The sequence below is a fragment of the Chanodichthys erythropterus genome, chromosome 13 (assembly GCF_024489055.1).
Source record: "Chanodichthys erythropterus isolate Z2021 chromosome 13, ASM2448905v1, whole genome shotgun sequence".
Classification (NCBI taxonomy): domain Eukaryota; kingdom Metazoa; phylum Chordata; class Actinopteri; order Cypriniformes; family Xenocyprididae; genus Chanodichthys; species Chanodichthys erythropterus.
This window is the reverse complement of record NC_090233.1, coordinates 47942390-47959227: the sequence shown is the minus strand read 5'-3', so window position 1 is coordinate 47959227 and position 16838 is coordinate 47942390. Positions and strand designations below refer to the sequence as shown.

The window sequence follows — 16838 nt, the reverse complement described above, 5'->3', positions numbered from 1 at the left end:
AACAAAGGAAATCCCCCGCCAGAGAATTGCACCTTTCTCACTGGTTAAGCCAAGATTTGAAGGTGTCGACTGTCTGGAGAAGTTAAATAGCTCTGAGCAGATCTGAGTTTAGTTCTTCTGGTTATTCTCTTTGTTCCTGTTGATACCATGTGAGGGCCAGGCCGGGCTGGTAGGCCTCCATTCATTTCAAGCCATGTGCAACTGCAGCGACCACAAAAAAGTCAAATTAACAGCGCAAAGTTTGTCTTAATTTTCTTCATTCAACGCAGAAGATATTGATTACAACTTCCATGCCAACGGACCAAACCATCAAGGATTTCTCCTGAGCTTGCAGATCCGGACAGCTAAGGCATTTGCAAGTATCGTTTGAACACTAAATGGCAATTTAGTATTAAGATTGTGAACCCCTTTGTGTTAACAAAGGTGCTTCATAGTATTGAAACTGATGGTTCATCCAGCAATTGTTATTTTACTCTTTCTATTGTTTCATTCCCCTGTTATGATACGGTTCAAATTCATTTTCCACTCTCTCACTGTGTGAATGGTATGTTTGTGTTTGTTAGTTTAGTTAAATAAAACTTGTGTGCACAGTTGAGTTGATTCTGGTCTGCTTATAAAACCAATATAAAACCTGATAACGATTCGATCACAGCTACGTGCTAAGAAAGTGATATTTTTCTGTGGCTATGGAAAAATATCCTTCTTGAAAAGTTGATAGATGATCATGTTCGCTGGCCGAACAGATTAATTGATTGTAATATTAATTCAGCTACATTAAGTTCATTTGATAAACTGATTCAAATATTTATAATTAATTATAACAAGTTATGTGTCACAGTTCCCTCGTCTCCCGAACTCCATTTCCCATGATCCTCCTGTTTCCACACCTGCACTCACTTCCTCGTCATCTCCCCATCAGCACTCATCGCCTGCACCTGAACTTCATCATCTGCACTCCCTTTATGATGGACTCACTCCATTCACTCCCTGTCCGATCTTGATGTTGTTATAATGTGTATTGGTCGTATGTTTTCTCCTTCGTTCAGTAAATACCCTTGTCTGTGGATTTTGTGTATTGCCTTGTCTCTAATACACCAGCACGTAACATTATGATTAATTATTAATATTTCCCCTTTTGAGCTAAATAATTTGCTTTCACACCCTTAATAAATATGAGAAAAGGTGGCTGTGAAAATAAATCTGCATTGTCTGCATCTGCAAAAATCTAACCTTTCATCGAAGTAAAATAATTGAAAGTGGGGGGAAACTCGCATTATAAAATTATTTTTTTTCCGATACATGTTGGCCACAATTATTGGCACCCCTAGAAATTTGTATGAGTAAAATATCTCAGAAGTATATTCCCATTCATATTTAAATTTTTTAGCACACCAGGTTGACTAGGAGCATGGAATTGTCCAGCCATGACTTCCTGTTCCACAGGAGTACAAATATGTGTAAACACAAAGACCAAATTCCCTTAATCATTCATCACAATGAGAAAAACCAAAGAATATAGTTCTGATGTGCAGCGAAAGATTGTTGAGCTTCACAAAATAGAAAATGGCTAAAAGAGAAAAGCTAACACAATGAAAATCCTCCAAATTTCCATTATCAGGGCAATAATTAAGAATTTCCAATCAACTAAAGATGTCACAAATCTGCCTGGAAGAGGACGTGTGTCTAAATTGCCCTAATGCGCTGTGAGGAGGAAAGTTTGAGTGGACAAAGACTCTCCAAGAATCACAGCTGGAAAACTGCAGAGATTAGTTGAGTCTTGAGTCTCAGAAAGCCTAAAAAAATGATCAAACAGCTCCTACATCCCCACAAGTTGTTTGGGAGCGTTTCAAGAAAAATCCTCTGCTCTCATCCAGACACAATCTCCAGCATATTCAGTTGTCAGACAAGACTGGATCTTCAAAAGGAACCTGGTTCTACGGTCAGATGAAACTAAAAAAAGAGCTTTTTGGCAGCAAACCCACCAGATGGGTTTGGTGCACACATGGATAAAAAGTGCCCCATGCCTACGGTTAAATATACTGCTGGATCGTTAATGTTGTGGGCCTATTTTTCTGCTGGAGGTCCTGGACATCTTGCTCAGATACATGGTATCATGGATTCTATCAAATACCAACAGATAAAAAAATCAAAACCTGACCGCTTCTGCTAGAAATCCAATAATGATATGAATTCAATGATAGAATTTTGTGAATTTTTTGAATGAAAGATCAAAAGGATAAACAATGCTGATTTATTTTCACAGCCACCTTTGCTCATATTTACTAAGGGTGCCAATAATTGTGGAGGACACTGTAGATACACAAACATTAACAGTGTTTTTTGATAGACCTACATGTTCTTTACACAGGTACACTGGAGTCAGGTTGAGTTGAGAATAATGTTAAGAAAGTCTGTTCTAGTAAACTACTTTACACACACATGCTGTTACATTTGGTTGCAGCATGATAAAATAAAAAATTCAGGATTCATTTGAAATAGTCTTCACTTTTGTAAATCAAACAATATACTCAGAAATCACTTTCTTGAACCATGAGAACAGAAAAACCATACATACTAAGATAAGAACGGACCAAGAACTGAACCAAACACGGTATATATAGAGATCAAATTAATCAACGGAATAAGACACAGTTGACATAACTAATCAAACAATGAGTAACAAGAAGATTAAAGAACAAAGGAAACAGAAAACAGAGCAAAACCAACTTAGAGTAAAACTCAAACAGAATAAACAAGACATTTCCCTGACACATGCACACACTCCTGCAAACAGAAAGTGGATTTCAGTTCTGGTTAGTCACAGAAGGGTTTTTTCACACTGCGCCTAAGGCTGGGTTATCGTTGTTCTAAACACAGCTTTTAACCCCGGGTAAAGGAACGTTTCACATTTGTAATTCAGAAATGGGGTTAGCACCGTTTTTTACCCGGAGAAGTGTTGGCATGGCTTTTGTGGTGTTAACCCCACATTGAGGTGCCAAACTTGTACAGTGTGAAATGATGTGGTGTTAGAATGTCACAGCTAGACGCTCAGCAACAGACAACCAATCACACACTCTTGCTTCGGACAGTCATGGAAACACTGTGCTGTTGCAAATTAATATTACAATCAATTAATCTGTTCGGCCAGTGAACACTCAGTATTGATCATCTATAAACTTCAGAAAGGATATTTATCCGTGGCCACAGAGAAAATAACTCTTTCTCACATAGCTGTGATCAAAGCAGTGTCGTTATCAGTGACATTGGTTTCTAAGCAGATCAGAATCAACTCGCAAGAATGTGCACACAAGTTTTATTTAACTAAATCACAAACACATAGACTAAAACAAACATACAATTCACACATACATAGGAAATGAGAGAGTGGAAATGAATTTGAACCGTATCATAACGGGAATGAAGCTATGAAAAGAGTAAATTAACAAGATGGATGAACCATCAGTTTCAATACTATAAAGCAACTTTGTTCACAATCTTAATACTAAATCAACAGAGAACAAACATTTGTTTATGTTGCTAAGAGTGGTTGCTAAGACAGACGCAGCAACATACACACTCAATGGTGCATCAATACTTATGTAATGTGATCAGCTGTATGTTTTCGGAAATTTTACAATGGCTTCAAATGCGGCTCAACTAATCAGAATCAAAGGCTGGAACTATCCGTTTTATAATTGATATTAAACACTACCTAGATGGGCTACAATATCAAGAAGTATCATCACATGCATTTATAACACTTTACAATATACAAAGGAACAAAATACAGATATAATATACAAAATGTACTGGGGAGATGCATGTAAATTCATTTAGACAAAGTTGTCAATGAATTAGTGGCAAAGAATCCATTTTTATAGACTGAATGTATGATTCTAGTGGCCTGTGCTTTCCTGATAAAACACTGCCTCCCATTGTCTTTGAAATTAGTGTGTTTGAAAGGGTGATAGAGCTCAGTGGGGGGCAGACCTTATGGAGTCTGCATGCTGTGGCAATTGACTTTTACATTGTGTGTTTGATCACTCCAGCTTTTGAGAGGAAAAATGTCAAATGCTGACAGAAAACTCAGAAATTTGAGTGAAGAAGAGACATTATTTTCATTCTTCATTTCATTCTTACATTTAAAGTCTGAAATGTCCATTCAGTATAAACTTGATAGTACAGATAAAGTGGGTACGGAAAGTATTCAGACCCCCTTAAATTTTTCACTCTTTGTTTTAATGCAGCCATTTGCTAAAATCATTTAAGTTCATTTTTTTTCCTCATTAATGTACACACAGCACCCCATATTGTCAGAAAAACACAGAATTGTTGACATTTTTGCAGATTTATTAAAAAAGTAAGTATTCAGACCCTTTGCTCAGTATTTAGTAGAAGCTCCCTTTTGATCTAATACAGCCATGAGTCTTTTTGGGAAAGATGCAACAAGTTTTTCACACCTGGATTTGGGGATCCTCTGCCATTCCTCCTTGCAGATCCTCTCCAGTTCTGTCAGGTTAGATGGTAAACGTTGGTGGACAGCCATTTTTAGGTCTCTCCAGAGATGCTCAATTGGGTTTAAGTCAGGGCTCTGGCTGGGCCTTTCAAGAACAGTCACGGAGTTGTTGTGAAGCCACTTCTTCGTTATTTTAACTGTGTGCTTAGGGTCATTGTCTTGTTGGAAGGTAAACCTTCGGCCCAGTCTGAGGTCCTGAGCACTCTGGAGAAGGTTTTCGTTCAGGATATCCCTGTACTTGGCCGCATTCATCTTTCCCTCGATTGCAACCAGTCGTCCTGTCCCTGCAGCTGAAAAACACCCCCACAGCATGATGTTGGGACTGTATTGGACAGGTGATGAGCAGTACCTGGTTTTCTCCACACATACGCTTAGATTTAAGGCCAAAAAGTTCATTCTTGGTCTCATCAGACCAGAGAATCTTATTTCTCACCATCTTGGAGTCCTTCAGGTGTTTTTTAGCAAACTCCATGTGGGCTTTCATGTGTCTTGCACTGAGGAGAGGCTTCCGTCGGGCCACTCTGGCATAAAGCCCCAACTGGTGGAGGGCTGCAGTGATGGTTGACTTTCTACAACTTTCTCCCATCTCCCGACTGCATCTCTGGAGCTCAGCCACAGTGATCTTTGGGTTCTTCTTTACCTCTCTCACCAAGGCTCTTCTCCCCCGATGGCTCAGTTTGGCTGGACGGCCAGCTCTAGGAAGGGTTCTGGTCGTCCCAAACGTCTTCCATTTAAGGACTATGGAGGCCACTGTGCTCTTAGGAACCTTAAGTGCAGCAAAATTTTTTTTGTAACCTTGGCCAGATCTGTGCCTTGCCACAATTCTGTCTCTGAGCTCTTCAGGCAGTTCCTTTGACCTCATGATTCTCATTTGCTCTGACATGTACTGTGAGCTGTAAGGTCTTATATAGACAGGTGTGTGGCTTTCCTAATCAAGTCCAAATCAGTATAATCAAACACAGCTGGACTTAAATATATGAATGTCACAGCAAAGGGTCTGAATACTTAGGACCATGTGATATTATAGTTTTTCTTTTTTAATAAATCTGCACAAATGTTAACAATTCTGTGTTTTTCTGTCAATATGGGGTGCTGTGTGTACATTAATGGGGGAAAAATGAACTTAAATGATTTTAGCAAGTGGATGCAATATATATAGAGTGAAAAATTTAAGGGGGTCTGAATACTTTCCGTACCCACTGTAGTACAGTCGCCAATACGAGGATGCAATGTTAGAGCTTATATGTAATCAGGTCACATACTGCGTTAATTCAATGAATGACTGACACCACAAATATGCAAATAAGAATATTAACCCAGGGTAATGTGAAACATCAGCTTATGAATACCCAGGATTAGTTGTTAACCCTGAATTGTGAGCAGTGTGAAACATGAAGTAAGTAAGCCAGGACTCCGTTCACCAGGGGTAATGACCCAGGGTTAACTCTTTCAAGTGTGAAAAGCCCTATAGAGAGAAACATTTGGATTGTTCTTTTGCATTGTTACAATAAACTTTTTTGTGAAGCACATTGCATGGCGTGGCCTCTGTTTTTTGCTTCTTTAGTTAAATTGTTACAACTTACCCAAGCATGTGTTGGGTGGAATGATATTCAAACTGAACTGAAAAACTGCAATACACCATCCATGGTACGCGACACTCTCATGGCGTACCGAATGTGCCACGCCCACAACTGCCCCGCTGAGCCCTGGCTTACTGGATCTACATGACGTATACAGCGTTGTAGCCTAGCCACAGATAATTGCAATAAGTTCCGCATTTTGTTACTTTCGATAAGAAACAATGTGTCATCTTTCAAATTCTGTTTATTTTATCATGTAATTCAAACAAAAACATGCCATTTTGACATTCTTTAATGTGGTGTGGCACCTCATTTCAAGCGGCAGCGCATTGCAAGAGTGAACACAATCGTCTCTTCCTCTTTAAAAGTTATAAACATGAATGAACATCTGCAGGTATGTTGAAAGATATAGTACAACTTACTGAGATGTATATCTTGTGTTTAATGCTCAATCAGTGTTTCAACTTCGCAAAGACGTCAATAAATAGCTTGTAAACAGTCACGTAGCATTTACCTCAGGGGAGTCCACTCCACAGCTTGATAGTTCGCCAGAGAAATTAACTCGTTCGCTAAATACATGCACTATATTAGCCTATTTATTCATTATATTAAAAATATATATTAAATATATTACTCACCCTTAAACCTAACCATCAAACCTGTCTCTAACCTTACCCGTATTCCACCTCAATTGCAGTAAAAGTGTTTTGAAATAAAACAAAAATTGAGCAACACCACTATTCAGGTAGACTTATCATGCTCTTCAGCCCATTACACTTTACTGGAACAACACCTCAGGGTATTCAGTAACTTGGCTCGCACAAGGAAATCTTTTAGCCAACAGCAGTGTGAAGGACATGAGGAATTTGAGGGCCTCTTGCAGAGTACATGAGCATTGCCATGGCAACAGACGGCTGGACTCATGGAAATGAGCGCAGAAAAAAATGATAGCCTCCTCTGACCCTAGTGTATCTTGCCACCACATTTACATTACATAAAGTTACATTACATTACAAAAAAAAATTACAGAGCGCCAACTGGGAGGAAATGATAAAAAAGGGGCTGTACAGAATAGGGGGCAACTCAAAACAGAGTAGTGACTGAGTAAATATGGGAAGGATACTGAGTTAAAGGAGACTCCCTTTACACAAAAAGCCAAATTCATTGAAACCTTGCCATTTACTCTGACAACAACTAGAGAGCACAATCACCCACATTAAGCACAATAATTTATTCACGCTCAGATACGCCACCATCTGAATTACATCCAAGCCATTTAGATTATAGACAGTTTTGCCAGAACAAAGAAAACAGATAACATCTAATCTACCAACCAAGACTTCAAGCAGAATTTCTGTCTAAACTATACATGTGTGGTCTGGAAGTTCTGTAGATACTCACTCAGCCAAAGACTTCAATGTCTGTGTGCTGATCAAACATTGATGTTTACACTCTGTTAGTGAACTTATTCTCCCCTTCCCCATAAGACCAGCCTTAAGCAATATTTGCATTGGTACAGTGGTTGTGAGGGGCTGAGAAAAGTGAAAGTTTTATACAATTTAGGCGGCTCGGATACCATGATAAACAGAAAGAATTTAATTCTGTCTTTAGGTCAGCTCATGTCACACAACATCCAGAAGGTAATGGTGTTTTTTACCCAAAGCTCATTAAATTCACAACAGTGCATACAATATGACCAGTTTCCTAAATTAGTTTGCAGAGTGACATGGACATTTTGGATATTTAAGGTAAGGTGTTAGTGTGGATGTGCAAAGCTACAGTGTATATTATAAGACATTCAAGTGCATTCAGTAGTTTGGTGCTAATCTAAAAAGTTTACACATTAAAGGGATAGTTCACCCAAAAATGAAAATGAAATGTGCGTTATTATTTGGCCAAGTATTTGTGTGGAGAGCGTAATTCCTGCATGACATGGAGTATTCTATGCGATCAATTGCATTAAAAGTCTGTGTAAAACAATATTAAAATATGTGTTTTGAGTTTGTCACACCACAGAAAAATGTGTTATTAACCACCTAGAAAATTGATTTTAATGATTAAAAAAAACACCAAGTAAATTAAATAAGTTATCAGCAGTATTTTCTGCTCTCAAACACTGTGGACATGTCTGTTCTTGGTGCTGAAACCACAACCACTCAAGAAAGATGCCGTCTCTCTCAACTTAGTGAGTCAAACATACATTGCCCTCCAAAAGTTTGGAAACGCCCCAGGCAAAGTATGGTTTTGGACGATATCAGCATAAATCCTTATAATTTTTTATTGCAAATACATAACTTGACATTATTATTGAAGACCTGCAATAATAATTTTCATTTTGAATAAATAATAATGGCAATATATACATGTCAAAGTCAGACATGCCCCTTTGCCAGCTGTGATGCCTGGTTTGTAAAATATTTTCAGCAGTCAGCACACCTTAATAGCTTCAACAATTGATTGCCAATTAAGTTTAGAATACAATGAACCAATTAGAACTCAGTTTAGGTCAGATAGCTGCTAATGGTGGATATTTTGATGAATCGAAAGTTTTTTCTATGTATAAACTGTTTATGTAATAAAATATGTTTTTGTAGTTTGTGTTTTTCGTAGTTTGTGTTTTTGTCCTTTTATTAGTGCAAAATTATCACAAATTAAAAAGGATTTATGCCAATATTGTTCAAAACATCACTTTTCTAGGGCGTTTCCAAAATTTTGGAGGGCAGTGTAACTCCACAATTCAATAATGCATAGTGCATAGAATTTAGGCATCAAAATTTATAAAAGTTTTGTTAATTTCTGAAGATTATCTTGATGAACAAAACATGAAAGAATCATAAACTTTTGTTGGTCTCATTGCTTATTTCCTGCAATAATATTAAAGCCAGTGGAAAATTCTGGCTTTTTGTCAAGGGAACTAGAGTGATGCTAACTTCCAGGTTGAAAGCCAAAATATTAAATGTCACAGATGCATATTTACTGAGTAATCCACTATTTTGTAGAGGGGGGTCAAAATGACAATTTTCACCTGAGATTTCGAGCAAAATTAGAGGGGTGTAAAAATGACTTTAGAAAGATGGCAGGATCATTATTTTATTTTTACACAGATATTGGTAGGTCTTTTAGTAATCTGTTGACTTTAGTAATCCTTGTTACATTACATGCCAACAGTGACGGTTAAAAATGGCAAAAAGCACTTCTTGTTTTTTTTGTTTTTGTTTTTTTGCCTTAAGTTTGCATGGCTGCAACTCAAGAAGAATTAAATATATCTTAATATCCTTTTAGATTCTGGTTCTTAACAAATATTCTTTTTGGTATCTTCATTTTAAAGGACCTCAATGGTTCATCCCCAGAGATATGGAGATCTCAATGCGGCTCCATGAGTAAATTGGTAAATTGTACACATTTTCAGTTGTCAAAAACCAAATGTGGGTCACTTTGCATACAGCAGATATTTTTTTTCTTTTAAAGAGGAATATCTGAAGAACAAATAATGTTGAAACTAGAAATGTATCTTGTGTTTTTCTATCAACTCACTTGCATAGAACACACCTGTCTGAGTGCCATATGAAAAAGGAATATTCCTTTTCCAAAGTTTGCATGCCTGTATCTCTAAAAGTATTCAAGGTATCCTAATATCCTTCTAGATTCTCAATCTTAATAAACTTTCCCTTTGAAATCTCTGTGTTTCATCACTATTTATGTTTGTCTTTCAACAGAAAAAAATATTAACAAAATCAAAAATTTGAGCCAGGGACACGGAATGAAAAATTTGAGCCAGTGACACGGAATGACCCTCTTGACATCTGGCAACCACAAGCATGAAAGCTCATAGAGGCTTGTACAGCAGTCATACAGCATATTTTGTCTCCTCTTTTTATTTGACAAAAACAAGAGACATTTTGGTAAAGTTTTTTCAAACTACATTAAAGTCTCGTCTATTTACGTTACCGATATTCCATGTTGATATAGTCAGATTATCATTTAATGATGTTGATGTCGTCTTGAATAAAAGTTTGTCAACAAATATTTTTCGTCATAGATTTTGTTAACGAAACTAACACAGGAATGTAAATTAATATAATTGTGACTATAATTGACAGCAGGATAGTGGCCCTCCAGGACACCACTGCATTAACCAACTAGGTGGTTGGTAATTGACTAGTCGACCTCCCAACCTGTCTCTAGCTAGAAGTCCCCTTTAAAAAAATGTTTTAACAAATATCCAAGTCTGAAGGAACAGTGACACATAGGCATAGGATACTGATTAGTGCATTACGCAAGAGAAAAACTGAACCTAACAATAAGACAAATAAATGTGTACACACTGCCATTTATAGACACTCTAATGAAGGTGTTGTACTATTTATGCCTGTAATGATCCCACATAAATACACGAGCAACGTTATGAATGCGAACACACAACCCATGCTGAGTATGTGCAACAAAACCAACCTGTGAGCACTTTGCGCATGAGCCAATCCCTGAGGAACGTCCTGTTGATGATGTCCCATAGCCAGTCGAAGTGGGTTAGCACATAGTGGACAACATTAGGACTGGGCTTCAGGAGGCGATAGACTCGAGACCAGAACTCAGCTGAAGAACAGATAGGAGAAAGAGGTTAAAGGTGCCCTAGAATTAAAAATTGAATTTATCTTGGCATAGTTGAATATCAAGAGTTCAGTACATGGAAATGACATACAGTGAGTCTCAAACTCCATTGTTTCCTCCTTCTTATATAAATCTCATTTGTTTAAAAGACCTCTGAAGAACAGGCAAATCTCAACATAACACAGACTGTTACGTAACAGTCGGGATCATTAATATGTATGACCCCAATATTTGCATATGCCAGCCCATGTTCAAGCATTAGACAAGGGCAGGATGTCTGGATCTGTGCACAGCTGAATCATCAGACTATGTAAGCAAGCAAGGACAACAGCGAAAAATGGCAGATGGAGTAATAATAACTGACATGATCCATGATAACATGATATTTTTAGTGATATTTGTGAATTGTCTTTCTAAATGTTTTGTTAGCATGTTGCTAATGTACTGTTAAATGTGGTTAAAGTTACCATCGTTTATTACTGTGTTTACAGAGAAAAGACTGTCATTATTTACATTTTTTTAACACTTGCAGTCTGTATAATGCATAAACACAACTTCATTCTTTATAAATCTCTCCAACAGTGTGTAATGTTAGCTTTAGCCACAAAGCACAGCCTCAAATTTATTCAGAAACAAATGTAAACAAATAAATACCATACTTACGAGATTAGACATGCTGCATGACGAACACTTTGTATAGATCCATTTGAGGGTTATATTAGCTGTGTGAACTTTGTTTATGCTGTTAAAGGCAAGCGCGAGCTCCGTGAGCATTTAAAGGGGCCGCAGCCCTGAATCGGCTCATATTTAATGATGCCCCAAAATAGGCAGTTAAAAAAATTAATTTAAAAAAATCTATGGGGTATTTTGAGCTGAAACTTCACAGACACATTCAGGGGACACCTTAGACTTATATTACATCTTTTAAAAAGAAGTTCTACGGCACCTTTAAGAGTGTGAATGTAATTATAATGAAAATGTGCAACTGTGTGGGATTATGATTACACCCTGAATTAGTAGAATATATTCCAAAAACAACGGATATGTGTCCTGGAATTCCTTTGAAAAATTGTACTCAATTTGGTGGACACTAATTAAGCAATCTAATTATTCCAGAAAACAAAGCTCTTTTATAACACATGCATCTTTGTTTTTTTTGTGTGTTTTACCAAACACAATCATCCTACCACTTACTGAAACTTTGTGCAAATCCTTTTTGAGCAAGATCACTGGTGCCAAAAAGTTCAGGGACAGGAAGCAAAAAACAAAAAAAGAGAAACGGAAAAGCAGACAGACAGCAGGGCTGGCTAACATAGACAGGGGGGTTGTGGGAAAACGAAAATTGGTCTTGAGCCTTTCTCTCTGCCAGTAATAGGTTGGCACAGATGTTGGGCAGAGAGGTATCTGCTTCCAAAACATCTGTGATAGTTTATTGTTCTGTTAAAATCATTTTATGTACCACTATTATATTACACACAGCTTAATTTCCAGCTTTGTTTAATATCAAAATTGAAGAAATGTTTAATTTTCAGTTTATGGAAAAACATTATTATTATCTGTAGCTCAGTCCATCACTTTGTTTTGACATCATACAGTCAAAGAGTACAGTACAAATATACAGTCGGAAAGAGATAAAAGCAAGATACATACGTATAGTGCAATTTTCTCCATAGTATCCTGTTCTGGTGCAGTCACATTCATATCTGTCCAGGCCAAATCGAACACAAATCCCTTGGTTTTGACAAGGGTAATAGCAACAAGGATTCACTGGAAAAAACAAGCCATAATACAGTCAAAGTTATAAAAGGTTTCATTGCTGTTATGCGTCTAATGGTTCCATGGATTAATGTTGGTATAATGGTAAATCCCAGGTGTAAAAAGTATATTGCTATAATGTACTTAAAGTGTTCTATTTTCGCGCACTAATTTTGTACTTAATATACTTAAAATTCTTCTTTAGTACTTCTTAAGATAATCTTAAAGTCCCCCTGAATAATGAATATTAATATGTGCACAGAGAAAATGACAACAAACTCCCAAGCACAAGGGAGAAATGCGAAAGAATATTTAATAGGGCTAATAATAGGCTGCTTTGATTACGTTTAGGAGCACTGCAGTCTCAAAATCAGTCTTTTGAAAATCATGTCGTCGCGTTCAGATAGGCTACACCACAGTATCAGTGTCCAGTTTGCACATTTAATTCATTTGAAGAAGACTTGATGAAATATGTGTGCATAACTACACTGTGCTGGTTAATGTGTGGTGCAGGAGAATGTGTGAAATAAAAACTTTAAACACGGATACTTTATTCCGTATGAGCTATGAGCCACGCGGCTAGTGCTGTTAAACTGAACGCGGAGCTCCGCGCTGAAACCGAGCATATGCGCGCTCCGCCTGTATATCAATCACAATCGTATTTTTCATGTGTTCGTATTCAAACTCCAGTTCTGACCACATCGTGGGGCAAAATACAAACACGTGCTGCTGTGCTGGGGAAAACATATACCGCAATTATAATCTTATGCATACTACAGCGCAGTGATTGGATTAAATGAGCTTTATGTCATGAATATATATGTCGAGAATCGCTCGAAACGGTCTAGGTCAGCATATTCGACCATGCCCATACTTGGGCCGAAAGTACACGATTACGTCAGATTTTGTGACGTTGCTCCAACCCAGCTTTTCAAACCGGAAGACAGAAATCACTCTGAAAAATGCAAAAATGACTATTTTACACTTATGAATAACATTAATGAGTACCTTTAGTGTTTTAAATGTCGTGCAGCCTAAACATATCTGTTTACATCTTTAAAAAAGTGTTTTGGGGTTTCATGACCCTATAAAATAGCTTGAATGTAACCCTTGCCTCCTTTAATATACACAGATTAATGAATATGCAAAGTAGCCCCGCCTCCACTTGCTCACGCCAGCTCTACTGTTGCTATAGTGACGAGCAATTTGTTGTTAGTGTTGTGGATTTTTAAGAAAAAAGCTTGCTTTGCTTCATATTTTCAGTTTAACAGCTGTGCAACTGAACTCACGTATTTTCTGACGCTTAGATTATGTTTTAAATTATGAATTGGTAAAAAGCCTTTGCAAAACGGTCTGAATCCACTTGTATTTGTTTGAACTGCTCTCTCACTGAATCACCTGAAGCGATTTCTCAGTAAAACAGACAGTATCGAGAGAACAAGCAGCCATTTTCCTCTGTGAACACGCGCTAAATGGATGTTTGACAATTTCGTTGCTTTTTGGAGTTTTCAGATTTAAAAAACATTCAGATGAAATCCTGCAGGCACCTGTCTTCTCCGTAGGCTTCATGAAATAAATGCACATCCTTGAATGAGCGAGGATTTCCAGCGTATTTACTTGAACTTATCAGGTAGGCTAATATCTATGGTTTGATACATTCCAGAGGCGGCCAAAATCAGAATTTATAATGGACTGATTAAAGCTTTCTCAGAACTTGACGTGCCACACTGACTGAATATGCACATGAATCACGGTCACACACACGCTCAGAGCAATATTGTTTTAGCTATGTTTTACAGTATTAAAATATTGGACAAAAACTTTATTGGCTTTACTTCAAGTCAGCTGTCACTATGCGCTCGCATAGCCTACTTGGCACAGCCCTTGTTGTGATTGGTTACAAGGTAGCCTGTGATGTCACAAACACCCACGATTTCAAACCGCGGATTTTAGACTGTCTTTGGTTTACTGCGGTTAAAATACTCAGCAATGGTGTTGACTTATGAATTTGCACATGGTTTGTCTTAAAGCAGATTAAAAACACCACATAGACATAAACAACATTAAAAACATGATTTTCAGATATTTTAAGAATATCTAAGTGTACTCAACTGTGCTATTTTGAGACACCATGAAATATTAACTAAAATGTGCTTTTAATATACTATCTCTTTATTTAAAAAATGTATTTACTACAAGTGTTAACTAAATACGTTTTTAAATACAGAGATAGTATGTTAAAAGCATTTTTTATGTTATTATGTTAGAGATACTATGTTAGAAGCACAAAGCAGATTATCTTAAGTACTAAAGAATATTTTTTTAGTATATTAAGTACAAAATTAGTGCGTGCAAATAGAGCACTTTAAGTACATTATAGATCTTATTTTCCAGAGAAACATGCGCGCCGCCATCTTTAGAATATTGTCTTTGAACTTCCGTTTTCGCGGTAGCCCTGTATATTTCTATGGCATCGCTGGTGAAGTGGATTTACGTGTTGTAGAGTTAACAAAAGTTATCATGAGCATTGTGATGTTCAAAGCGGGTGTCTTAACAAATGTCAGTAGAACGGGAAGATTTTAAAATGAGCAGTTAATTCATACATACGATCGCTGTGGAAATACAAGCCGGAAGTCAAAAGACAACGAGCGCAGCGCTGAACTGGGGCGGGGCTACATAAGGTCTTACTTTTTCACCTGGGATAGATGATTTTGCAACTATGACCAAAATGTCATGAACATTTGCACTAATTTCTTTCGTAGTGTCAAATGTAACATTTGAAATATGTGAAATGATCCGTATTGTACAGTGAATTGTTAAACTATGCTCTCGAATACATTTTTAAAGACATTTCTCACAATACTATTCATTTAGTCTCGATAGGAATGAGACAACAGGCTTCCCCTGATAAGGCTTATTCATAAATACAAGACACATCATATCTTTGCTCATGGTTGTCAGTGGCATGACCCTCTACTTCTCTTGACAACATTATGACAGACACAGCCTAAAAATAGAAGAAATTTTGAATGAAATGTGGTTACTGTGCACACATTGTGTGGCAGATATCTTCCACTCTTTCCATTATTTCATAATAAAACAAACATCCTCAAGCTCATGCACATGCATCAGTGAGCTTAGTAGAGTAGTTGGTTAACTACTAATCTATTTACAAAACACAAAACCCCAACATGCTGGCCATTCAATTAGCTAAACTATGTAAACAGAGAGATTGATAGAAAGATAACATACTACCCAACCAAGATCAGACTTGTTCACTGCTGCTTACGCATACTACCTCCATGAAGAGGAAAGGAAAAGGAGAGTCATGCTGGAAATCTCTGTGATAAATTATTTAAAGCCGTTGTGTGATTTAACATCTAACTTTAGGTTTCAAAATTCGAAGTATGTTAAAGATGCTTGTCATACTATAAGCATTGAAAATTTTGAGAAATCAAAATAAGATTTTATTGTCACTCCTAAATCTATTGAAAACGCAAAACTGAATGGACTTAGTTCAGATAACATGAAAAAACGACCTCAATGAAGTTCAGTTTACCTGACCAATCTAAATAAATACACTGATATCTTTTTTCTTTTTACCATAACACACATAATGGAGATACTTGCCAGTGTTTGATGAAGTTGGGCTTTCTTCAGCAACACATAAAGAGAGACTCAGCAGCAGGATAAACGTCCACTTCAGGCAAAAGCTAAACACTGCAAAGCAAGATATTTGATAGGGCTTGCCACAAAAGTTGATATATATGTTATATACATCTAAGAGATCTAAAAATGTTAATTGCTCACCTTTCATTGCAGTTTGGAACGCAAAATGAATTAAATAAAAAAAAAAATACGAGTACGTAATCACAAAGAATTCAAAATGTGGTGTTAAAAAAACTCAAAATAAATAATTCCATGTCGTTTATCTGCCCATGCGAGCTTTCATGCCAAAGTCAGTTCGTGCGCAGAGACTCGCGGAGGATTTTTGCAGACTGATAAGAAAAAAATCGTTCAAATGGAACTTTTAGAGCAAAAATAAAAACATTATAGCAGGAAACTCCACCCTTTCGCCTCAGACTGAACTCGCGATTAAAACACCAATGCAAAATAGAGATGGATCTCGCCTTGTAACAGTCGTTCAGTTTTGAGAAGAAATTGAGAAGAAAAAAGAATGAATTTAGCTACTGGAGCGCCACCGTGTGCCTGAATTTCTTGAGCAAGAGCAACACTAGACGCGATTTAATGGACTTTTACATCAGATACAATGCAATCACATCCTAATAAATTATTTTGCCTACTTCAAAACTAGGATTTTATAAGCGGAACAAGGATTCATGATGATGAATCAGCAACAGGACAATGTTTAATTTTAT

At 37.0% G+C, this 16838-nt stretch overlaps 1 protein-coding gene across 1 annotated transcript in view; it reads right to left on the bottom strand.

Moving 5' to 3' along the window:
• Positions 1-16549, bottom strand: part of ptgs1 (prostaglandin-endoperoxide synthase 1) — a 38926-nt gene extending 22377 nt beyond the window's left edge. The window contains exons 1-4 of the mRNA XM_067405910.1: positions 16270-16549; positions 16090-16179; positions 12355-12471; positions 10549-10689 (exon numbers count right to left, since the gene is read on the bottom strand). Coding sequence (XP_067262011.1) covers positions 10549-10689; positions 12355-12471; positions 16090-16179; positions 16270-16276 — 355 coding nt within the window. The 5' untranslated portion in view covers positions 16277-16549. The remainder of the gene's footprint in view (positions 1-10548; positions 10690-12354; positions 12472-16089; positions 16180-16269) is intronic.
• Positions 16550-16838: the final 289 nt, after the last annotated feature.